The sequence below is a fragment of the Acipenser ruthenus genome, chromosome 5 (assembly GCF_902713425.1).
Source record: "Acipenser ruthenus chromosome 5, fAciRut3.2 maternal haplotype, whole genome shotgun sequence".
NCBI lineage: Eukaryota > Metazoa > Chordata > Actinopteri > Acipenseriformes > Acipenseridae > Acipenser > Acipenser ruthenus.
This window is the reverse complement of record NC_081193.1, coordinates 86,594,407-86,619,783: the sequence shown is the minus strand read 5'-3', so window position 1 is coordinate 86,619,783 and position 25,377 is coordinate 86,594,407. Positions and strand designations below refer to the sequence as shown.

The 25,377-nt window shown below is 40.3% G+C and overlaps 2 protein-coding genes across 4 annotated transcripts in view; one reads left to right on the top strand and one right to left on the bottom strand.

Moving 5' to 3' along the window:
* The window catches only part of LOC117402912 (rho-related GTP-binding protein RhoQ), a 19,431-nt gene extending 7,685 nt beyond the window's left edge, over positions 1-11,746 (top strand). Inside the window, exons 3-6 of one of the 2 annotated variants that reach the window (XM_059024707.1) lie at positions 6,034-6,198; positions 7,086-7,181; positions 7,663-7,714; positions 10,357-10,491. In XM_059024707.1, the coding sequence (XP_058880690.1) occupies positions 6,034-6,198; positions 7,086-7,181; positions 7,663-7,668 (267 nt within the window). In that variant the 3' untranslated portion in view covers positions 7,669-7,714; positions 10,357-10,491. Of the gene's footprint in view, positions 1-6,033; positions 6,199-7,085; positions 7,182-7,662; positions 7,715-10,356 lie in introns of both variants that reach the window. The other variant, XM_034004546.3, reaches the window with a different exon arrangement.
* On the bottom strand, positions 10,708-25,377 carry LOC117402911 (phosphatidylinositol-glycan biosynthesis class F protein). Of its 2 annotated transcripts, none has more exons than XM_034004545.3 (6): positions 25,046-25,377; positions 23,736-23,984; positions 23,177-23,268; positions 22,432-22,548; positions 14,880-14,988; positions 10,708-11,216 (listed from the first exon to the last, which is right to left on the bottom strand). In XM_034004545.3, the coding sequence occupies exons 2-6, from the start codon at positions 23,961-23,963 to the stop codon at positions 11,103-11,105; spliced, it is 660 nt and encodes a 219-aa protein (XP_033860436.2). In that variant the 5' UTR covers positions 23,964-23,984; positions 25,046-25,377; the 3' UTR covers positions 10,708-11,102. The 2 variants fall into 2 exon arrangements, with proteins under 2 accessions (XP_033860436.2, XP_033860435.2); XM_034004544.3 differs by having other exon boundaries at positions 23,736-23,981; positions 25,046-25,376.

The following is a 25,377-nucleotide window of genomic DNA, read 5'->3' as shown; positions in this document are numbered from 1 at the left end:
TTCATACTCCATGAACTATGTATAGAAAGTAAGTGTATGGAGGATAAGTTCAAAGACATGGCTTCGACAGATGTATTATATCAAGCTTTGGCAAGAGAATACTGACAAATTTAAGTGCATTTATGAGACTATTCAAACCCCTCCACATCTCCTCTTCACCCGTGAAGGAGTCCTATACTGAGACGATTCAAACCCCTCCATATCTCCTCTCCACCCCTGAAGGAGTCCTATACTGAGACGATTCAAACCCTTCCATATCTCCTCTCCACCCCTGAAGGAGTCCTATACTGAGACGATTCAAACCCCTCCACATCTCCTCTCCACCCCTGAAGGAGTCCTATACTGAGACGATTCAAACCCCTCCACATCTCCTCTCCACCCCTGAAGGAGTCCTATACTGAGACGATTCAAACCCCTCCACATCTCCTCTCCACCCCTGAAGGAGTCCTATACTGAGACGATTCAAACCCCTCCACATCTCCTCTCCACCCCTGAAGGAGTCCTATACTGAGACGATTCAAACCCCTCCACATCTCCTCTCCACCCCTGAAGGAGTCCTATACTGAGACGATTCAAACCCCTCCATATCTCCTCTCCACCCCTGAAGGAGTCCTATACTGAGACGATTCAAACCCCTCCATATCTCCTCTCCACCCCTGAAGGAGTCCTATACTGAGACGATTCAAACCCCTCCATATCTCCTCTCCACCCCTGAAGGAGTCCTATACTGAGACGATTCAAACCCCTCCATATCTCCTCTCCACCCCTGAAGGAGTCCTATACTGAGACGATTCAAACCCCTCCACATCTCCTCTCCACCCCTGAAGGAGTCCTATACTGAGACGATTCAAACCCCTCCACATCTCCTCTCCACCCCTGAAGGAGTCCTATACTGAGACGATTCAAACCCCTCCACATCTCCTCTCCACCCCTGAAGGAGTCCTATACTGAGACGATTCGAACCCCTCCACATCTCCTCTCCACCCCTGAAGGAGTCCTATACTGAGACGATTCAAACCCCTCCACATCTCCTCTCCACCCCTGAAAGTCCTATACTGAGACGATTCAAACCCCTCCACATCTCCTCTCCACCCCTGAAGGAGTCCTATACTGTGACGATTCAAACCCCTCCATATCTCCTCTCCACCCCTGAAGGAGTCCTATACTGAGACGATTCAAACCCCTCCACATCTCCTCTCCACCCCTGAAGGAGTCCTATACTGAGACGATTCAAACCCCTCCACATCTCCTCTCCACCCCTGAAGGAGTCCTATACTGAGACGATTCAAACCCCTCCACATCTCCTCTCCACCCCTGAAGGAGTCCTATACTGAGACGATTCAAACCCCTCCACATCTCCTCTCCACCCCTGAAGGAGTCCTATACTGAGACGATTCAAACCCCTCCATATCTCCTCTCCACCCCTGAAGGAGTCCTATACTGAGACGATTCAAACCCCTCCATATCTCCTCTCCACCCCTGAAGGAGTCCTATACTGAGACGATTCAAACCCCTCCATATCTCCTCTCCACCCCTGAAGGAGTCCTATACTGAGACGATTCAAACCCCTCCATATCTCCTCTCCACCCCTGAAGGAGTCCTATACTGAGACGATTCAAACCCCTCCACATCTCCTCTCCACCCCTGAAGGAGTCCTATACTGAGACGATTCAAACCCCTCCACATCTCCTCTCCACCCCTGAAGGAGTCCTATACTGAGACGATTCAAACCCCTCCACATCTCCTCTCCACCCCTGAAGGAGTCCTATACTGAGACGATTCGAACCCCTCCACATCTCCTCTCCACCCCTGAAGGAGTCCTATACTGAGACGATTCAAACCCCTCCACATCTCCTCTCCACCCCTGAAAGTCCTATACTGAGACGATTCAAACCCCTCCACATCTCCTCTCCACCCCTGAAGGAGTCCTATACTGTGACGATTCAAACCCCTCCATATCTCCTCTCCACCCCTGAAGGAGTCCTATACTGAGACGATTCAAACCCCTCCACATCTCCTCTCCACCCCTGAAGGAGTCCTATACTGAGACGATTCAAACCCCTCCATATCTCCTCTCCACCCCTGAAGGAGTCCTATACTGAGACGATTCAAACCCCTCCACATCTCCTCTCCACCCCTGAAGGAGTCCTATACTGACGCCTCCCAGCAGAAACGGGTCACTTGGCCGTTACCTTTAAATCTGCTGTTTGATGCTAGTTGACCGCCTTACATAACTCAGTGGAATGGAAGTTTAATATATGTGAGTTTGTGCTTAGAATTCAAATCACTGTAATCTGGTTACGTTTCAATTATGAGTCATTTGAGCCTCAATTATAGATTTTTGATAACCATTGATAATGACAGTGACAGAATTAACTACAACCCAAAGGGACACGTACAGTAAGTGGTCTTAATAGAGTGCTAACCACAGTGTTTCTTTAGCACTGTTGAAGATATATAGACTTGTTGCTTTGATTTGCACATCAGTTTGGAATATGCAGATATCTCAAAGACAACGCTATTGGTGTAAAGTTGCAGCTGCTTCCTGGTTTCTTCATGCGTTCTCGTTGAAACGTCCTCCAATGGTCTAGTGGCAATCAGACCATGTGACCTACAGCAAAGGTACCATGATGCAGCAGTTTATCTTGAGCTCTGTGGTAGAAATATTTGCATGCACTACACAACTGAAAGATTAAATAGGGGGGCAATAATCATATTCAAAAAGCTGCTGTTCCCGGTAATGGAGGAAGACAACATGTTCTTGTATTAAACCATTCATTTGTTCCAGTCCATTTGCTTGGCATTTTCAAATTTCTCGGAGCAAACATGACATGCTTGTTTTCCTGGTTGAAACTAATGGGAATGTCACGGTTCGTTTGTTACCTTTTTGTTTTGCTTTGTGCACGCTGATCTCATCTCTCTAGTTTTACAGAGTGGACCCCACTGCAACACTTGCGTCCGCAGTTAGAATGCATTTTGATTTGTACAGTACTGTATGGCCCTGAACCAGGGTCTCCTGGTAGCAGTAAAGTACAGGTTTCTTTTATTACAAAGAAACAGTTTCAGACACTTTCTCCCAGAACACAATTCATTACAGAGCACGAGACAGAAAGCATTCTCTCCTTACCAGTCCAATTGCACGAAATGTTTAACATGTACTTTGTTAGGCAGACGAGGAATGCATCCCCAAGGTTGCCAGTATGTTTCTGTGGCAACAGCAGTCATTGTTGATGGGGGAAGATGTTTTTATGTATGTGTTAATTAGGGCTGTCAAGCAATTAAAATATATATCTTAGTTAATCTCGGTTTTAATTGCATATTCAATTATTACATCCCATCTAATTTAAATGTGTTGTATTACTGATGCTATTATTATTATTATTATTATTATTATTATTATTATTATTATTATTATTATTATTAACTGTAAATAAAATAGTTTAAAATGCATTTGTTATTTATTTATTTATTTATGTATTTATTTAACCACGAAATGTACCCAGTGAGACCGTCACCAAAATTTACTAGGTGCAATAATTTAGAAATTACAAACACAACCAACACAATAACATGTGCGGTTCAAGCTTGATCAGCAGCACAGAGATCAGAAAACACAATAAATAGGAGATCTATTTTTAGATGTGACTGTGGACTGAAATAAATTAGTTTTTTTTAATACAATTATAAACATGTAGCTACAGTAAGCAGTTCTAGGAAATTAACTGTTAATTGTGAAGAGAACATTAAAAAACGTTGTCATCGTATCCAAAAACTGCAAACTAACAAGAAAAATTGGTAGTCTTTACATACTACGTGCATAACAAACAAAATAAAAGCAGCAACGAGCCCACTCGTTTAATATATATATTGAAACTGGTGGGTTTAATTTGTTGTTGTATTTTGATAAGTGAAGGGGTGTTCAGCACGCAGCAGATTAGATGTACTCATGTTTGATACTGGAACTTTGACAGTAGATAAGTAAGCGTCTTTCTGTCCAGTGGGCCATCAGAACGTTTTTAAAAGAATGAAATAAAATAAACCTCCCATTCATTTTTAGTGCTTTGCTCCATTAAGCAGTTCAGTGACTAACTGTCTATTTAAACAATAACTGCACTCAGACACTCAATCCAATGTTGCCGTGGCCGGGATTGAAGTACGAAAGGCTCAAGACACAGCAATGAGATTAACATGCGTTAAAATAATTAATCTCCCAAAAAATTAACCTGTTAATCACCGAAGTTAACTGTGATTAATTGACAGCCCTAGTATTAATTTATTTATAGTAACATTTGGATACCAGGTAATAAATGTGTTACAATGGAGAAACACCCTGTGCAGTCTGGTTCATTTTAGCCTGCTGATTCATTCATGCATTATGTATTCGCTGCACTGTATCAATAGCTATAAAGCTAAGAGGAAATGTACACAAGTATAAATTATAGATCACAGTCTTGTCCGCATATTCCCAGCATCTTGTGCTGAACCGCAAGTGAACCCCTGTAAGATTGTATATATGCTATAAAAGCATATGACCTTCAAATTAGGGTAACATATCTTGTGAATTGTTATATACAATTTCATGCACGTATATTGGAAGATGTGCTTTCACTGTATGTTCACCACTTTTGTGTGTAAGAACATGAGAACATAAGAACATAAGAAAATTTACAAACGAGGGGAGGCCATTCAGCCCATCTTGCTCGTTTGGTTGTTAGTAGCTTATTGATCCCAGAATCTCATCAAGCAGCTTCTTGAAGGATCCCAGGGCGTCAGCTTCAACAACATTACTGGGGAGTTGGTTCTAGACCCTCACAATTCTCTGTGTAAAAAAGTGCCTCCTATTTTCTGTTCTGAATGCCCCTTTATCTAATCTCCATTTGTGACCCCTGGTCCTTGTTTCTTTCTTCAGGTCAAAAAAGTCCCCTGGGTTGACATTGTCTATACCTTTTAGGATTTTGAATGCTTGAATCAGATCACTGCATAGTTTTCTTTGTTCAAGACTGAATAGATTCAATTATTTTAGCCTGTCTGCATACGACATGCCTTTTAAACCCGGGATAATACTGGTTGCTCTTCTTTGCACTCTTTCTAGAGCAGCAATATCCTTTTTATAACGAGGTGAACAGAACTGAACACAATATTCTAGGTGAGGTCATACTAATGCATTGTAAAGTTTTAACATTGATTTAAATTCAGCACTTCTCACAATATATCCGAGCATCTTGTTGGCCTTTTTTATAGCTTCCCCACATTGTCTAGATGAAGACATTTCTGAGTCAACATAAACTCCTAGGTCTTTTTCATAGATTCCTTCTTCAATTTCAGTATCTCCCATATGATATCTATAATGCACATTTTTATTGCCTGCGTGCAACACTTTTCTCTATTAAATGTAATTTGTCATGTGTCTGCCCAGTTCTGAATGCTGTCTAGATCATTTTGAATGACCTTTGCTGCTGCAACAGTGTTTGCCACTTCTCCTATTTTTGTGTCGTCTGCAAATTTAACAAGTTTGCTTACTATACCAGAATCTAAATCATTAATGTAGATTAGGAATAACAGAGGACCTAATACTGATCCCTGTGGTACACCACTGGTTACCTCGCTCCATTTTGAGGTTTCTCCTCTAATCAGTACACCCTGTTTTCTAAATGTTAACCACTCCCTAATCCATGTGAATGCTTTTCCTTAATATATATATATATATATATATATATATATATATATATATATATATATATATTAAGAAAGCATAAATACCTCCACAAACATTTCACAATCACCTCAGACCACTCGTGAACTCAAGAAGTTCAAGAGCTACAGGAGTTACGATGCTGTTCAGGAAACACTGCAGTTTCAAAACTTTCATCTTGCGATGTTGGTTTGGTTCAAGTAGCTTTTGGGAAACGGCCCCCTGCTTGAAGACAGAGAATACACACGAGAGAGCCTTCCCGGTTTTATACATACTTTAGCATTAACTGTTGGAGAGGTGTGTGGCAGCGTGTTGATTAATCCCACCACTCTGTCTCTCAGGAGGACTATGACCGCCTGAGGCCTCTCTCCTACCCCATGACGGATGTGTTCCTTATCTGCTTCTCGGTGGTGAACCCGGCCTCGTTCCAGAACGTCCGGGAGGAGTGGGTGCCAGAGCTGAAGGAGTACGCGCCCAACGTCCCCTTCCTCTTGATTGGAACTCAGGTAAGGCAGGGAACCATTCTCTGTCATGCAGTAATGCAATAGGATTGAGCTGTCTGGGGAACTGCAAGGGTCCCACATATCTAATGCCAGATAATTGCCTCCCAAGCTTCTTCAAGGCAAAACGTATTACCGAATAACATTAAGCTGTCCAGGTTAGAATTTGTAACCATCTCGGCCCTTTTTGTTAAGTATACTGAACATTTTTTAATTTTTAAATTGCCTGCGCTACCGTCAGCTATAGAGCCCTCGGGTACAGACGTTGAGAATACTGAACGTTCAAAATTTCGGGGGTCCCAAATATTGGTCTCATTATATTTTGTAGGTTTTTGTGGTCTCATGTAAATCAAATAACGCACAAGGTTAAAGAAACGTATCAAGTTCTCTGACGGACGTTGAGAAGGACTTCTTGTGTGTAGTTTAGTGTTCAAAGTGTTAATTTCAAACAGGTGATGACCGGAAAGTCACTGATAATAAAAGACAAGGTTATGGACACTGGGTCTCGGCTCCCAGCTGGCTGCAGTTGCATTAGGCTGAATGTCACTCTGTCAGTGACATGAGATGAGGTTAAAAGCTCTACAACCACAAATGCAGAAGACGCCCAGCCTGAAGATATGTACTGTAGGTCTGCATTTGCTCATTTATAAATGTATGTATTTTTGTTCTACTATTTATAGAGGGTAGCTCGACAGCAATGCAACTTCTCTTTTTATCCCTCAATGTAATTTCAGAGGAATGAAGCAGTAAAGACTAGTTTTGTCACAGCCAGGCCTGTATTATTGACTTGTATTGTAATTCAAACAGAGTTTCGCAGCACCTGCAAAAGACATGAGTAAATAGCTGTGTCTGCATTCTACCCTTCCATGTTTGATCTTTTTTCTTTGCTTTAGATTGACCTCCGTGATGACCCAAAAACAATAGCAAAACTGAACGATATGAAAGAGAAGCCCATAGGTATGGAGCAAGGGCAGAAACTGGCCAAGGAGGTACGTCCAGAATTTTAACTTGACTTGTGTGGAACCCGGCCAGATATCGCTAATTACCAGGTATTCACAGACTCGCCACGACTTTCCATATAATATATATATATAATTAGGACTGCTCCGATTAACAGATTAATTGGACTGATTAATCAACCAAAGAGTTGATCACAGATTAATTTTATTTTACAATTTAAATCGTGCAGAATTTTATTTTTTTATATTAAATAGAAGAGCTGTATTTTTTTCCGCGGCAGTCCAATCCTAAGTGAGCAGAGGCAGGACATAAACAGTTTAACCAATGGGAAAGTCAAAGATCTGCCATGGTTTTGCAGCTATCCATTCATTAGTGAGTAGAGGTGGGACATAAATACGCAAGGGTAAGCGGTGTAAGAATAGCTCAATTTTGCACGATATTACACAATATTCAGAAAAAAATCGTGAGGTTCTTAAACACTTCATTGATTCTGTTGTTTACCTTGGCAAGCAATAACTGGCATTCAGAGGGCACGATGAAGGCACCAGTTCCTCAAATAGAGGTAATTATGTGAAATTACTTGAATTTCTCTGATTTCTGACTACGACAGCATGTTATGCAATCGCTTGTCAATAGCCACAGTATTCTCGGGTACCTCTAACAAGATTCAGAATGAGTAAAAGCAGAAGTATAGGAAGCCAAGTACGTAGCTGTAATGGGAGATTAAACACCTGACAATGGAAACGCAGCTCAGCTGTCTTGTGTTTTCAGATATGTGACTGACAGTGGCCAGAAAGAACTCTTGTTCTATGAAAATGTGTTAAATTTAGTAAAATAAAGGTAATAAAATGCTTTTAAAAAGACCACACACTCATAGGGCTTTTTTTTAAGATTCTATTGATTTTTTTTTTTTTAGACTTACTATGCAGGACAGCTGCTATAAGATTGTTACCTTTATTAAAAATGTGCACGGATTAATCGACTGATTTAATCTACCGATTTAATCAACTAATGCCCATAAATTAACCGATCCAAAAATGTAATCGAGTGCCAGCCCTACAGCTGGCTCTTTGAGCTAATTATATATAATTAGCTCAAAGAGCCAGTATATATATATATATATAATTAGCTCAAAGAGCCAGCTGTAGGGCTGGCACTCGATTACATACAAGATATATAGATAGATATAGATATATATATAAAATTAATGTGTGTGTATATATACACACACTCTCACACATTAAAATGGCCCAAATTTCAATGAAACACCTCTGTCGGGGTCGCACACTCAGGAGGGCTCAATTGTATCCTTAATTCATTTCAGACTTGATGTTCAAGAGAGTAAAAAGCAAGCAGCAATGTTTTACAACATCAGGTGAAAAAACAACATCAGGTGAATCCAATATATAAATCAGTAGATAGAACCAATTAAATAGAATAATAAGTAATTAACTCATTAGTAAAGTATCTCAATTCAACGTAATTGGTCCTGACATGTACTTAAATAGATATGATAGTGTACATATCATTATTCAATCATTAAAACTATGGAAGCATGAAAGAGCCCATGAATTCATAACAGGTCATCAATACATTCTCAAAAGGGACTCAGAGTAAAAAGATCACTGATATTACATATAGTCTATGTTTCAAATTCAGTAAGTGAGAAGTAACAGTTCAAGAGCATTAACAACACAGATTATTACAATAATGTTGCATTTATTATTTATACTTAAAATACTAAAAATAACATTTTATCAGGTCATGTGTAAGGATGTTCATTTTTTCTGTAAATTGGAATTAAGGATACAATTGAACCATCCTGAGTGTGCGAACCACCCAGTCTCTGCAAACAACAAACAAGTGGACTTCGGTTTGTCTTTTACTCAACGTGGTTGATGACTAAACAGAGACTACTTTTTTTTTATATTCTATGCTGTTTTGGGGCAGCATCTATATGAAAGATTTATGAACTTGGGCTGTGCACAAATGACTTTCTCTCTCTCTTTCTGTCTCTCTGTCATCTCATATCATTTCAGCATTTTTATAATCCGGTATGTAAATATATATGAATGGAAGATATTGATATTTATCCCTCTGCATACGCATACAGTACTTTTTCCCTGCCTTTGGGTATGGAAAGTTACCTGCCGTGTAGCCTCTCAACCCCTTCTTTGTGGCAGAGATACTAATAGTTTTAAGAAGTAGAAGAATCTCATGCACAATTTACATGTGTTGGATATTCCTTTACAGTACCTTCCAACATGGAGACTGTAACCTAGAAACATTAACTACACATAAACTAAAGTTTACAGTGTTTTTACGGTTACCTTAAGCTTGGTCTCCATACTTGTTTACTGCAAAGCAGATTGTCTCATCTCCTCTGTTCCACAGCAGGTGTGGTATCCCAGGCAGTAAGGGTTAGTACTGGGCGACTCCCCACTGCATTGCTTCCAAACCCAGCCCTATAGGCTACAAGCAAGCACTTTGGTCGCGGCTCTGCTGCAATTCTAGTTAGTAATATCTAAGTAATATTCTCCTGTGGGGGACCAGCAGCAAATAAAAAAGTCACTGGCAGTATCCTCATCAGTCAGTTTTGATCATGCGAAAGTCAACGGCCCTTGACACGGAGGATCGGATTCTCTGGGTGTTTAATGAGTGCAGGGAGATGTCAAGCTTATTTTTAACCACATGCAGGGTGCTGCTTTGCTATTTGTCCAAACTGTGCCTATTGACCAGGAAGGGAAGTGTTGAATTAATAATCTGACAATCTGTTTTATATTAATTTACAAGGATCTTCCCTTATGTGTGTGTGCACTGCTATTTTTATTTTTTTTCACTAGCATGAAAAATTTGCCAGAAGCATGCAGTCAGAATTTTTAACATTTTTCTTTTTTTTGTTTTAGTTCCACATTTTTAACAGTTGTGTAAGTTCAGGGAGTGATACAAGAAGTTCTCAAAATATCAGTTATGTGCTGACTCAGTCATTAAAAACAACACTTCCACTAAAGTATTTATTAACACAAATAATGTGTGAAGCCGTGTATACTGTATAACTAGCAGTTCTAATCACCAGGCTGTAAGGGCAGGGAGACGACCCCCTCCTCTCCCTATCAAGAACCAGAGGGTGTGGTTAGAGAGCAGCGTGATTGTGGATCGCTGGGAGGTGCTTCTTAACCATAACCCTATTCTGCTCCCTCGCAGGTTGGAGCCTGCTGCTACATGGAGTGCTCAGCTTTAACACAGAAAGGCCTGAAGACTGTTTTCGATGAAGCCATCATCGCTATCCTGACCCCAAAGAAAAACGCTCTGAAAAAGAGACTGGGCTCCACCTGCATAAACTGCTGCTTGATTACGTGAGGAATGAAAAGAAAAAAAACATGAGGAGACTGGATGTGCCAAACAGGGTCTTTGTGGAAGGTCTCCTGTGGTATCAGTGAATGGAGTTGCAGGAATACCAATGCGTTCAGTACAACTTTTACACAAGAATCTGCACAAATATCATTAAAAGCCCAGGAACCCAACACAGACAAAACAACCGAGTAACACGCTAGGTTAATACATACAAAGACATTTATTTCCTCTCCGAGTACACCACAGGCTCTGTTTTTATTCCAGTAAAGCAGACACAAGCACATTATGTATGTGGGCAAGCCATCCGCGTTACTGGAAGTGAAACAGATCCTGTTGACCCGTAGGGACTTGCTTTCAATAATAAAACGGTTTTATCGTCACCAAGACACTGCTACAAATGATATGCTCCAGAATGCTGCGCTGCTTGTAAAACTAAAACAGTAGGTTGTGTTTGGTCCATTGTTGCTACAGTGGAGAGGATGGACTGACGAACACGATTACTCTGCTTCACACTCTTGAAAATCGGACAGCAACATGGCCCAGGCTGCAGGTATCTGGACCCCCAGCATCTCTTAGCAGCCGCCTCCTTGCCTCGTTTACTTGCTTTTATACGTCAGCTGCTTCCTGTGCCAATGTATCCAAATCGGTGCGATGAAGAGTCCGGCCACAAAGCCAAGAGTTGCTCCAAGCGTACAAGAAATAGGCCAGACCTGTGTGAATAGAAGAATAGATATAGATATATTGTGAGATGAGCACAACTTTTTATTTTAGCCTTTAACAAGCTTTCTTGTCTATTATAACCCTCTGTTGCTTTTTTTACCTTAAAGTAATTTTTGATGCTGCCGTCTAGCAACTCCTAATGACACTTTGAATGACTTATGAGTCAACCTGTGATTTTCTACAGCTCTATGAAGCCGTTTCTCCCCCCTCACCTTCCATTTAGAGGCTTGAAAGAGCCACTTGTACATGACGAGACTGTTTATTGCAGCAGTTTCCAAGGGGTAAAAGAGTTGAAATGCTACCTGCCTTCTGAATAAAATGCAACCTGCTTATAAAATGACGACACAGAGTAACCATGGCAACACTAATTGCTATACAGTTTGGTTTTTTATGCACATTTAAATGTAATTATGTTTTTTGGAGTGGTTACACGATTTGAGCTGCACAGATAAATAATCTGACCTTTTGTCTTTTTTCCTAGGAAGTGTACAATTCCTAATAAAAGGCGTATCCTATTTTATTACGTGTTGTGTTTTTTTTCTTTTACTGGAGCTCTACAATGACTAGATAATTCAGAAGGCGTCTGAAACGCTGTTTGTTGCAGCCCCTGGGATCTCTCTTCTTTTAATGCTGCAGTTCAGACACAGGCAAAGGTCACACTACAATAAAGGTCATTCATGTTGTTACTGTCCTTGTTACACAAAAGAGGTCATCAGCCAGTATTTCATTTGCTTTAGCCGTGCTGTAATTGAGTGTAAAAAAAGAAAAGCTCTCACATGCGACTCTCGCACTCTTGTCCTCCAGCTGTACAAAAAAAAAATTAATCAACAAACACAAAAAAACTCCAGCCTTGGAACAACATCATTATCCGATTCAGAAACCTACAAAACAGTCCTGCAAAAAATTAGAGAACCAGAAATGGTTTGTTTATTGCTATTTAATAGATCTCCATCTGTTCATAAGCAAAAACTTGTTTGTCTGGCTTTTGCACTGAAACACAATTGACACAAGCTTCTATTTGCCCCAGGTTACAGAGTGGACTTTAAAGCCCCAGCTATCCGAATAAAGACACATAAAGGCTTTACTCTATAGCCCTGATATTTGCCCAGCTAAGATGCTGTTTAACATTGTAGGAATAGATATAAATTTACTGTAATGTTAAATATTATGCTTATTAGACCTAATTGTATTGATCCTGGCAGTCCTCCTACAACATTATGCTGCCCCGAGGGCTACCCAATTAACCCCAAACAAGACTGAAACCCCCTGCAGCAATACCCAGGTCCTGTTTTGCTTCCCACCCCGAGGTGATTTGTCAAACCTGAAGGCAGAGCATTCAGCAGAAACTCAGATGTCATTTTCCTCTGCCCACTAGAGCCATAAAATGACAGCTCTGTTTGCAGTGCTATAAATGAGTGAAGTGAACAGTGCTCCTTTAAAGCTATGCTCCTGTTGGCACTTTACATGCCTTCATTGTAACATTATTAAAGTGGAAAGTGAAAGACATCATCAAGTGATGCAATTTATCTCTCGCTACAAGCAGGTGTCTTTGTTATCTTATTTCCTCCAAACCCCCCCCCCCCCCCCCCCCAATAAGAAATGAAAACGTCATGCCAAGACTGCACACTGGCTCCCTGCTGAGGCTTGTCTTTGACCCTTCTGTTCAGACGCTGTGTTTTATTGCTCGTTAAGCGCTCATTAAAGTGCAAGGCAACGGAGGAGGGGAGCACAGAGCAGTCTAAACCTCCATAGATCACAATCTGCGCGGTCAGAACCGATCGTACCCTTGTCTTACTGAGTTCAAAGACAGGAACGAGTCATGTGCTAATCAAGGGGCTGTTTTAATTAGTCAGCTTAGGGTATTGTTTTTAAAACCCAAAACGACAGTACTGCACAGTTGCACTGAACAGAAATCCACTTTCTGACAACCTACAGAGAGCTTGGCACAGTTAATCTTTAAAAAAAAAAAAAGTCATTATTTCCTAAAAGCTGACATTAGCGATAGGAGCCAACAGTGTCGCTCTCATTCCCGTTGCACACATAGAAGCTATTGCTTCTTTTACATGTTTGGCTAGTTTAGACAGAAACAGAGCAACACTCAAAACAACACTACAGACTGTATGAACGTTGATTCATATCCATATGTTCTACAACAAACGCATCAGCTTTGCAACTGTCATATACTGCAATTACCTAGAGGTCAGACGTGATGTAATTCAGTTTAAATGGCTGAGTAGAGACCAGTGACAATTCTAAATACATGTCCTGTTATTAGGTGTCCATAAACAAGGCAAGGCACAGGCATTTACGCATTAGTACAACCACTGCTGTATATAAAGTTTTGGAACAAAGGAAAGCAACAATTTGGTCTTACTTGGTCTATTCTTTGTAACTCAGAATGTGTGCTTCAATGTTTTTTTCTTCTTTCTCTCTTCCTCATCTTGAAGTTTTATTAAACTGTAATTGGATCAAATATGAATGCACCAGCAAACTGCATACACAAACCTCTATTGCTATGACTACCCTTCATGTTACTAACTTAATTTGAAACCAATGTCTTCCAATGTACTGAATCTGAATAGAGAAATGATCTCAAACAGCTGCTTGAACAATCAGACAGTGTAGTAATCCCTGATATTGTAACGGGAGGGAGTGGATTTCTTTGATATACTGAGTGCTTTAAGGCAGTCATTTTCTTCCACGGCGTCTGTGCTCATGGACTGATTACTATGTGGCCACGGGGAAGATTGGAAGATTTGGTCACTGACAGTTCCCTAATCTTGTTTTATTTACCCAACATCTACCCGAGGACTTTAAAGCAAACAACATCCAGTGAGATCAGCCCTGTGGTTATGCTATGAAGTGATTTTCTCCGTTGTGGGAGAGAAAAGCCAACTGGTAAATCTGATCATTTCACATGTGCAGCTTGGCAACGGATTGTCTCTTCAATCCCCTGTCCTGCCCGTACAGAGCTGGCTGGCATAGCAGTACATTCAGAGCCAGGCTTGGTATGTGACCCCTGAACACTGCCCAGCCCCTGCCAAGTCCGATCAGTTTACCCCTCACAGCACACAGCGCGTGGCCATGGATACTGAGCGCTGGCCACAGCAGGAGAGTGGTCAGCATACCTGGGATCAATTACAATTCATTACAGCAGAACTGTTTGCTGTTATTACAATTGAAATTACAATTACAATGCTGTTGTGTCCAATTACATTGCTGTTGTGTTCAATTACAATGCTGTTGTGTCCAATTACAATGCTGTTGTGTCCAATTACATTCGCAGTAAGCTGTACAGAGCCCCTGGTAGAAACACAACCCTACGTACCTGCCAGTCAAGATTATTATTTTTATTATTATTTATTTCTTAGCAGACGCCGTTATCCAGGGCGACTTACAATTGTTACAAGATATCACATTATTTTTTACATACAATTACCCATTTATACAGTTGGGTTTTTACTGGAGCAATCTAGGTAAAGTACCTTGCTCAAGGGTACAGCAGCAGTGTCCCCCACCTGGGATTGAACCCACGACCCTCCGGTCAGGACTCCAGAGCCCTAACCACTACTCCACACTGCTGCCTTCCTGTTCAGTTCCTTGATTTCAGCTGTGTGTGTGTGTGTGCGTGTGTGCATGTGCGTGTGCGTTACCTGCCAGGGTCGCTCCCAGTCCAGGGGGATAGGAAATGCTCCCAGCCAGGCTCCAATGACACTGCTGGCTGTGGTGATCTGCAGACTGGTATCCCAGATTGACATTGCCCTGCAATCACAAAGCAATGCAGTTTATTCATAATGAGCACAGGCTTAGGTGTGTTCATAATGAACGCAGGGTTAGAGGTGTGTTCATAATGAACGCAGGGTTAGAGGTGTGCTCACAGTGAGCGCAGGGTAGAGGTGTGTTCATAATGAGCACAGGGTTAGAGGTGTGTTCATAATGAACGCAGGGTTAGAGGTGTGTTTATAATGAGCACAGGGTTAGAGGTGTGCTCACAGTGAGCGCAGGGTTAGAGGTGTGTTCATAATGAGCACAGGGTTAGAGGTGGATTCATAATGAGCACAGGGTTAGAGGTGTGTTCATAATAAACACAGTGCTCTGTTTGTGCCATCTGTGCTATAAGAAAACAAAACAAATAAAAACAAATCTAGTGAGAAACAGCGAAGTTTAGTAAGAAGAAACTGAAGTTCACCTTGCTTGTTGCCTACATTGCACCCTGGAGTAAACCGCTTTGATGGAACAAGGCCATTGTTATTTTTCATCTTACTTTTTGGGACATTTTGTTTTTTAAGGTAAGTGAGAGTGAAACTCAAGATTAAACTCTAAACACTCCAATGAAACATTTGAAAAGGCTTAAGAAATACTAAATCTTATTTAACAAATTAAGACAGCCTTAATAGAAACTTTTATTAAAAAAAAACATTAAGGCATTGCTTTATCAACATAGAAACATACATCCACTGCCATGATTTCAAATAGACAATTAACCCTTTCATGCATATGGAGGCTGATAAAAATAAAAGTCTTCTATAGAAAACAACTGAATCACTCTCAAGACAAAGTGTGCATGCACATGTAGCTTACGCAACATGTACATAAAGATGAATGGACTGGAATCTCCATATTGTGATCCCGGGAATTATACAGCTCTGAGAAACGTAGCCAGAAACGTGACCAGTGTACAGTACAGTGTATGTATATACAAGTGTCAACGGTTTGTGATCAGGTCACACTCATCTCACACTGCAACTTGAAGCTCAGCAAGGAGACTGAGATTGTCATGCTTATTATCCCAGAACCTCAGAGAGGTTCTGCTTCCAGGAGATACTTGGGAATCTGACCTACTTAGGATTGCTCTGGTACAGTACGTTACTATTTTCAGTTTCCTGGGATGTCTCAAAGGTGCTTGAGAAACTCATACTGTACTGTACAGTGCTGCCAAGGGATTTAACTTAAACTAAAACTCAGTCCCAATCAGTGCAATCTTGTGCAGTATTTTTCTGTGCCGTTTCTAAATATTTGAAAGTATCAGGTTTGAGTGATGCCCTTGTTTGTTTTCAGTCTGCAGTGGCACTGTTCTGCAACACTGCAGTCTCCCTGCAGCTGAGAGAGAGGACTCCTGTGCTCATCAGCGTACAGCAACTGCACATAATACAGTGGAGCCAAAGAAGACTGTGAAAGCCAAAGCAAAGCAATACCAAATACGACTTTGCAGTGTTCATAGGTGGTTATGTGGTCACTACTTACTCTAGGGTTAAATCTGAATTAGGACACTTGAAAAACAGCATTGTATGCTGTCATAGGCATAATTAACTACAGCGTATTTAAAATGCATTCCAAAGGGGTACAACTATAAAACATGTTGGTTATGGATAAAACGGTTGTTTGTTTTAACAAAACAGGGATTAAAAATGTCAAACTCGATTATATTCATTGTTTTTAGACAGAAATTACTACATTTAGTATATATATTAGGGCTGTCACTCGATTCAACATTTTCAGAAAATAATTTATGAGCATTAGGTCGGCAGATTAATCCGTGCAGATTTTTAAATAAATGTAACAATCGTATAGTGGCTGTTTGGCAATCATTTAAATCAACTAGGGGTGCATCGATAAAGGTTTTCTTGGCCGATACAGATAGCCGATGATTAGCTACCCATATAGGCCGATACCGATAGGATACTGATATAATAGATGCAGGTAAGCTATTGTAAACTGCTAGAACAAGACATAGGTCCTATATTTAAACTTTTATAATTATAAATGTTAAAAAATGAACAGATATCGTTTACTTGTGTTTTTTTCCCTTATATCGGTGCCATGCCGATAGTCTACTGATTATCGGTGCACCCCTAAAATCAACGCAGATAAACATTCCAGTTCCAAATATGTATGTACATCCATAGCACACTATCAGCAAACCTTGAACAAAACAACAATTACAATTTTTACACAACCTGAACCCCTTTTTATACAAGCTTAAAACCAGTATCCTACCACTTCCGAGGAGAGAGAGAGCGCATTTCAAATCAGCACTTCCCTAAATAGCAGCATGCATTTCACTCTCTATCCAGAATGAACTTTTAATGCATGACTAAATTGTAAAAAAAATTAACCTGTGATCAACTCTTTAGTTGATTGATTGGAACAGCCCTAATATATATATATATATATATATATATATATATATATATATATATATATATATATATATTAATAGAAAAAATCGATTTTTTTTTTTTTTTTATCAATTCCATTCCTCATTACATACAAGGATATAAATACTGGATCATCGATTCAATAATTATATTTTTGTAACGTATACTTCCTAACATTATTTAAGTTTATAAACGAAACTGTACTGAACACCCTACCTTGCGAAAATTTCTGTGGGCGGCACAGAGTACAATTATTACAATATTTGATTGAACAATTATATTTTGTGTGCCCAATTAATCACTTGCTATTTGGAGGCTTAACTAACAGCTGTCAATTAATTGCAGTTAACTTCTGCGATTAACACGTACATTTTTTTCTTACATACATTTTTTTACTGCACGATAAATCGCACTCCTCTGTCTTCCCTCTTAGCATACCGTAATTCATTTCCTGCGGCATCAATACTCTCGAGTGCATGCCAGCATTGAATGAGTGTTGTCATCATTTGAATATAAAATTAGTCACTGAACCGCATTATGTAGCAAAGCACTCAAACTGAAGGATTTGTGAATGTGACATTTAATTTAAAAAAAACTGTGACGGTTCATTGGATAGAAAGAGGGTTACTTGTATCTCCTGTCAAAGTGAGTTCCAATATCACAGAAGTGCATCTAGTCTGCTGTACCACCTGCATGATGAACATGCTTTTACTTCTCAAAATACACTTTCTAGTAGTTCTTATGCTACAGACAACAACAACAAATTAAACCCGTCAGTTTCGACATAGTACTCTTAGAAGGGACAAGGGCCTCACATTGATCAATACTTTTTACAAAGTCAGTCAAGTCAGTTGAATGAAATCCAGCAACAGGAAGCAAACCACAGTTCGCAGGATATCAGTGCCCCTGTCATAGGTGAGAGGAGGACTTTCATAAACACAACTAGTGATGACCCTGATGATCCTTGTGAACCCGGTCAGATGAGCCAGCGTAAGAGAGAAAAGAACCTCAACGGGCACAAGATTGGAGTTAAATGGATAAGAACTTCTGTGAAAACTGCGTGGGACACAGTAAACACGGATCTCTGTTTTGCGTTGGAAAGGTTAGGTGGGACAGTTAAAAAGAAGATGGATAAATTTGGGGATACCATCTACGCATATGGAAGCGAGAGGTTTGGTGTTGAAAAAAGAAAGGAGAAAGTACAAACTATTCCTATAAAGCCTAGACGGCAGTTAGGAGATTGAGCGCTTAGTTAGGGAAAGGAGGCAGCAATGGAGGACAGCAGAACAAAGTTAGAAAGAGGCACTCAATCTATTATAAAGGGTCACAAAAGTTAAGCTTTGCAACATTGCGCAGAGCTGAGCACCTACGGAAACACTGCAAAAAGAAGGAGCGTGCGAGAACTAACTTTTATAAAGACCCATTCAAATTTGCAAATAAGTTATTCACCGGGGAGAAAAATGGCACACTAAAAGCAACTAAGACTGAGCTGGAGAGATATGTTGAGGAAACACACACAGATTCAAAAAGGCAGGTGCCTACGTCGATTCCTTCAGACATCACACATCACAACTATCAATCCACCAGAACACCAAATGGAGGACTGCGCATTGGAAAGAAGTAGAGCAAGCTGTGAAAAAGGCAAGGGCGTGATCTCCTGGGCCTAACAGAGTTCCGTACAGAGTGTACAAGAGTGCCCCTGGTGTTCTATGAATCCTGTGGTAATCGATGAAGGTAGCATGGGAAAAACAGGTTGTACCAAGAGCATGGTGCCGAGCAGGTGGTGTCATATACTCAAAGAAAAAGAGTCTATGAGTATCGGTCAGTTTCACCCTATTTCCCTGTTAAACCTGGAAGGCAAAATTTTCTTCAGCATTGTTGCTCAGAGATTGTCAGCTTACCTATTGAAGAACTACTTCATTGACACTTCAGTACAGGAAGCTGGTATTCCAAGTTTCTCAGGGTGCTTAGAGAACATCAGTGTGATGTGGTAGCAAATTCAAACAGCTAAAAAGGAGAGGAAGGACCTCCATGTGACATTCTTGGATTTAGCTAATGCATATGGTTCAGTGCCACATGAACTTCTTTGGGCAGCATTTGATTTTTTAGTGTACCGATGACAATAACAAACTTTGTGAAAGCCTACTTCGGAAATTTGCAATTTTGTTTTTCAACTTCTGAATTCACCACTACATAGCAAGGTATAGTAATTGGAATAATGGCAGGATGCACCACTTCTCCACTGGCTTTTACTATGGCAATGGAAAATAGAGCATACATGGATTACATAACAATCACGACTACAACAGTAGCCTGCACTAATCGGTTATTGGGCAAACTAATCAAGAACATGGAATGGGCACAAATGCAATTAAAGCCCACTAAGTCAAGGAGCATCTCTATAGTGAAATGTAAAGTACTAGATAAGAGGTTCTAAATTAAATGGTGAGGCAATACCAACAGTGTCTGAGAAGCCTGTGAAAAGTCTTGGGAGATGGTATGATGGGGACCTAAAGGACACAGTTTGTGTCCGAGAAGTGAGACAACAAGCAGTGCAAGGGTTGAAGAGCATAGACAGTAGCGCTTTATCAGGCAAACTAAAACTCTGGTGCTTTCAGTTTGGTCTACTGCCAAGACTTCTGTGGCCACTCACTGTGTATGAGGTTTGCTCGACAACAGTAGAAAAGCTGGAAGCATTAATCAGTTCATATGTCAAGAAATGGTTAGGAGTTCCACACTGCCTCAGCAGAGTGGGGCTGTATGGTAAAGGGATACTGCAGCTGCCAGTCTCAGCTCTAACCGAGGAGTTTAAGTGCACCAAGGTTTGCACAGTAGAAGAAAAAAAAATGTCGATGTAAAGGAGCTGGTAAGTAAGCTGGGCTTAGGTGAGTGGGGGACAGAGGGGGGGTGATGCTGGGACGCCAGAATCACTAATCGAGCCCTCTTAAGGTGTCGTGGACTAGTCGACGAAACACCAAGGACGGAAGGTGCCCACTTGAAGACCCCAGAGAAGTACCCTACTCAGCTCAATCCAGACAGTTGTCATGCTGATGCGCTAGTGAGGCCGAACAGTGGTTGATCCCTGGAGCCAGCATTGCCGCTGTTGTGTGTGCTGATGCGCCAGGGAGGCAAAATAGGCTGATTCCTGGAGCCAGCATTACACTTCAGCTATCAACACCAGGCAGAAGGATATCTACATCATCAGATGGAAGGAAACTCAGATGGATCACATTAGTTTACAGTAAAAAAAAAAAGCTAAGTCTTAGTTGGTGCTTAACTTGGCAAAAGCTGAGTCCAACATCAGCATGAAGTTTTAACACCTATTCTCATGTAATGGAAATCATTTTTTGGAAATTCAGGAATACTGCAAACCCATGAATCAAGCCAAGTATGATACTATAACCTGCGCTGTTGCAAAGTAGATTCCTCAGCATAAATACATACATACATAAATAAATAAATAAATAAAATAAAAACAATACGACTCAAATGTAGCATGGAACAAGAACACTTACTTTGTAATGAAAATAAAAGCACTCGAAACAAATGTAATGATTTTTGCGTTTCAGCAGACTGTTTCGCTTGTACAGATACAGATACAAAGATCAGATCAATTTACTGAAACACTTCTATAGGAATTCCAGCTGCTATGCAAATAAATTAAGAGCTGTCAACATGCACTGTTAGAAAGCAGCTTGCTCTGAGCTCTGCCACGCAGTGCTGCTGAGGAAGGACGAAGTGAAACATTCAGAGCTCATTTCTTTTCATTTTTTTTGGCTCCTGTTTAATAAACAAGTGAAGTGTTTTGCCCCCAGTTGAAGAGAAAAAAAAAATAAATCACTTGGTTCATCTTTGCTTTGGTAACCATGGTAACCAAAATACTTGACAAGGATCCTATAATTCACATCCTATAATTCACAAAGCACAATTTTTTTTGTTTTGTGTGTGTGTATTTTATGAATAAATTGGGTTATTTTATATTCAGGAAACTGTTATAGACAGCCGTTCCAAAAAAAAAAAAAAAAAAAGAATTGACCAACAGCATATAAAAGTTATGAAAGTCAAACACTTTTATTAATAGAAAAATAACTGTGTGACGTACAGATGAACAGACGGACGCTTTCACTATATCCCCATGCATCTCAACTGGGGATAGTTACTCATGTTAAAAATCGGTGAATATCTGTTTAATTTTTTACACAGGTTTGCCTGGATGAATGAAAGATGTGCCCAAACACCCAGAGGAAATGGGCTCCAACACTGTATCAAACCAATTAATTTGCCTTATTACTGCACTTTAGTTTTTGTGCACCAGGGAGAGTTGGTTTGCAAGTGGCAGAAATTGTGTAGACTGACTATTCTGGTATAGTGTTATATGTAGTAGTGATACTGAAATCTGGTGGCGTGCGATTCTTGTAAAGCATAGTTTCTTTTCTAAGTGCAGCTGTTTTTTACCCACCACAGCCTCAGGAATAAAGGGAAGTGATCTTAAAAGTAAAGCCCTGCTGCAAACTACAGCAAGAGTGCCCTTCATTTGAGTCAATATTACGATATCCATAAAAATCACTAACCTCAATGGCAACACATATACACTACCTTTTTAAGACCTTATCACAGTCAACATAACATTTTCCATTACTGGTTTTGTAGTTTGCCCAAAATATATATTCCCTTTGAACCATGGCCCCTTAAAGAATACCTACCATCACAAATGTTTAATCATTTCAGGTGTATGTCTACAAGGCTGACCTGAAAAGCACCCATAAAATCGAACACAACAATATATTTAAAATAAAAGTGACACTTTACTGGTATTTATTCTATGGGTTTACATTTAATATTCAGGAAATACCAATTAGAAATGGAAATGTAGGCAATGCACAAGCATGCCCCACCCTTGACTGACGATTTTGAAAGCAAAATATTTGTTCCCTATGTTTTGGACAGTAGGGGTTTTACTGAGCTGCATGGGAGCGTTTTCAGTCTGTGCTGTACAGAAGCTTCTTGGTCGAACACTCCTGTTGAAAGCTGTACAAGAAGAACATACCCATTTCTACTGAACACCCGAATCCAGGCCTGAACATTGGGACCCAGTATACAGAGGCAGCGCAGAGTTGTGAAGGTGGACAGCAAGACAGCAAAGGAAAACGTCTCCGAAGCCAACCTGAAAAAACAAGGCACATGTCCGCACGAGGGATCCTTCTGCATGCAATTACCCCAAGAACAAGCGCATTTAAAGGGATGCTGGGGGTTTGTAGTATTTCATTTATGACCCATTTACATGATCTACATTTCCTACAGATGCCATGTCTGTCTCTTTATATTTCACATTCCCCTTGCGTTTTATGATGTTAAAATAATTCTGAGGGGTTCTGGGCTATGTTGTTCCCATACTGACGAATTATCGTTCTTCTCTCACTCTGCCGTTACTTTGCCTTATGCTTGTCTGGAGAATCTTAAGTGCTGGGAATGAGCAGCCTTCCCCATTCTACTCAAACCATGTGACAATGAGACAGTATTGATTTATTTAAACACTGCTAGCCCCACCTACTCTCCAATATCCGAGCAACAGAACCAATCAGAATGATACCATCATAAAACAGCAATCTAATAAATTCAAATGGCATTTAAAGCTGCTCGCTCTTTAATTTTGTCCACTTTTCAACATGAATCCAGACAGACCTCTTTCAACGTTTTGTAAAAACTGTTTATTCTACACTAAAGGGCAGGACAATCCAAAGTGGACGAGCTCTTTGTTTAACAAAAGGCTCCCAGACCCGAGTCGTACTTACTCAAGCAACGGGGCTCCATACAAGACAACAATCCCATGGAAAAGCAGGCAGGAAAACATAAAATACAGACATGATTTGGAGACTTTAGTCACCTGAAACAAATGAGAAAAAGAAATCTATATATAGTAAAAAATAAAATATTGGAAAAGTAGTTCAACAAAACTTTTTTTCTCCTAAAGCTAAAGCCATTCGCCATAAATGTTCCACACACATATGCGCTCAGTGTATTTACATACTGTATTGCAGGTGATCCATAAACTGTACCACCCCAAGGGTCGGAGTAAAGATAAAACACTGAAATGACCTTCCTTCAAAAAAACTGAATGCAAGTCCAGACACCACCGTTGGATCATTTTACAGGAACTATTGCTTGTTATGTGTCAAAGTAAAGGAGTGGCCAGGTTATGCTTTTAAACTGCCTCTTGCATAGCACTGTTAATTTGAACATGTAGTTAACAATGGAGCTGTTTATTGTATGTATCTTCAATAAAGATTTCAATATAAAGCTGTGCAGTTGGGTCAGTTAAGAGTGGAAGCAGGTGCAGTCCCAGGTGCTCACCTTGTGACTCAGTGTATTCTTCTTGGCTGGAGGGCTGACCCCCAGCAGTGTGTAGATAGCTATGTTGATAGCAGCCACGCTCGCAGTGCAGATATACAGCCACACCAGGTGAGTGCCGTACACAGAGTAGTCATCCAGCAGCACAGCAGGGACAATCGTTGCCATGACGATGGACACAGCGATGATGCAGTGGGCAGAGACCATGCCCTTTATCTCGATGTCCTTCATGGCGACCTTTTCTTTTACCTGCTGGGAAATAATGAATCAATTCCTCTGACCAACCTAACAGCGCCCCCTGGTATTAGTGGGGGGAATAAAGTGAGGATAGAACATTTAAAAACCGGCACAAGAATGTGTAAAGGACACTATGTTGGGTCAATTGAAGTCATCTGTGCTATTGAGAAGTGACACTTCTTTAAAATCTAGGATGGAAATATGCCAGCAATTACACAGCAAAACAAATCCATTACTGTTTTTAATTTAGCCACTGTGTGTAGTTAAGAAATGTGTACAATTCGGTTCTCTGTAAATCTCTCTGTTAAATGCTACATGTGGTACATTATAACCATATATAAAAAATATCAGCATAAACCAGTAAAATACTGGGCTTGACATCAATGATTTTACGGGAATGTTCAAAACTTCAAAACACAGAATTCTAAGGTAAAACGTATACGAGGTCACGTAGACAAACGTTTCAGCTATAAGACCCTTTTCGGTGTACTGATGTGGTGGTACTTAACTCAGGTAGGTTGTTAATGATCGCTGTACCGGATCACAACATTTGCGATATTAAACTGTTCTTTGGGTTGAGTCCAGGCTCTTTCCTCTTATGGGAACTAACCGTGTTCTTTATAGACCGTAGAACACTGTACTGGTCAAAACCAAAAGGTTGTTTCCAGTACAGTTTATACTGTCTCTAGTCACCAATTTAACGCAGAGTGGACAGAAATCGCAACTTCCCATTCTTTGACCACCACTCGTAGGGGTTTAGAAAGAAACAATAATTCAAAATATTTAACCATATTAGAGTTTTCAAAAAACCACTGTACTAGAAAAGTCAACATTTAGGCTTACTAGACTGTTATAAAACAGAAAACTCCCGTGGCAGCAGTCAGGCATTTCTGCACATTTAGATTATAATCCCCAAACCTGTCTGTAGTATAAATACCGTTTACAAGAACTGCATTGAAGCGTATTACACTGTAAAAAATAATCAATGCAGAAAACATACAGCATGCTGACTTTATAGATCGCAATACCTACATATGCATAATACGTTACAGAAATAAAACAATTCACGAGCATACCTCAATAGCGATGTCGTACGACTAGTTTGGTTGGGGTACTGCACAATAAACAAACAAACACGAATCCCACCGTTCTAGAAAAAGTCTAACTACGCAGTTATTTTTCCCTTTGTAATTTCTTCTCTTTTATTGCTTATTAAATGATGCTACTGTATTCTACTAACGCGACTCCATAACCCATTCGATGCTTTCCATTAGTTTGCTACCGCCGTTCCTGTTCCACAGTTTAATGAAAGGTCAATTGTTAGTAGGCAGTCAGGGTCGTATTGATTGAGGTCAACTACGACCAACCAGATTGTAAAACTGTTCCAACGACCCAATCGGCAGTGTGG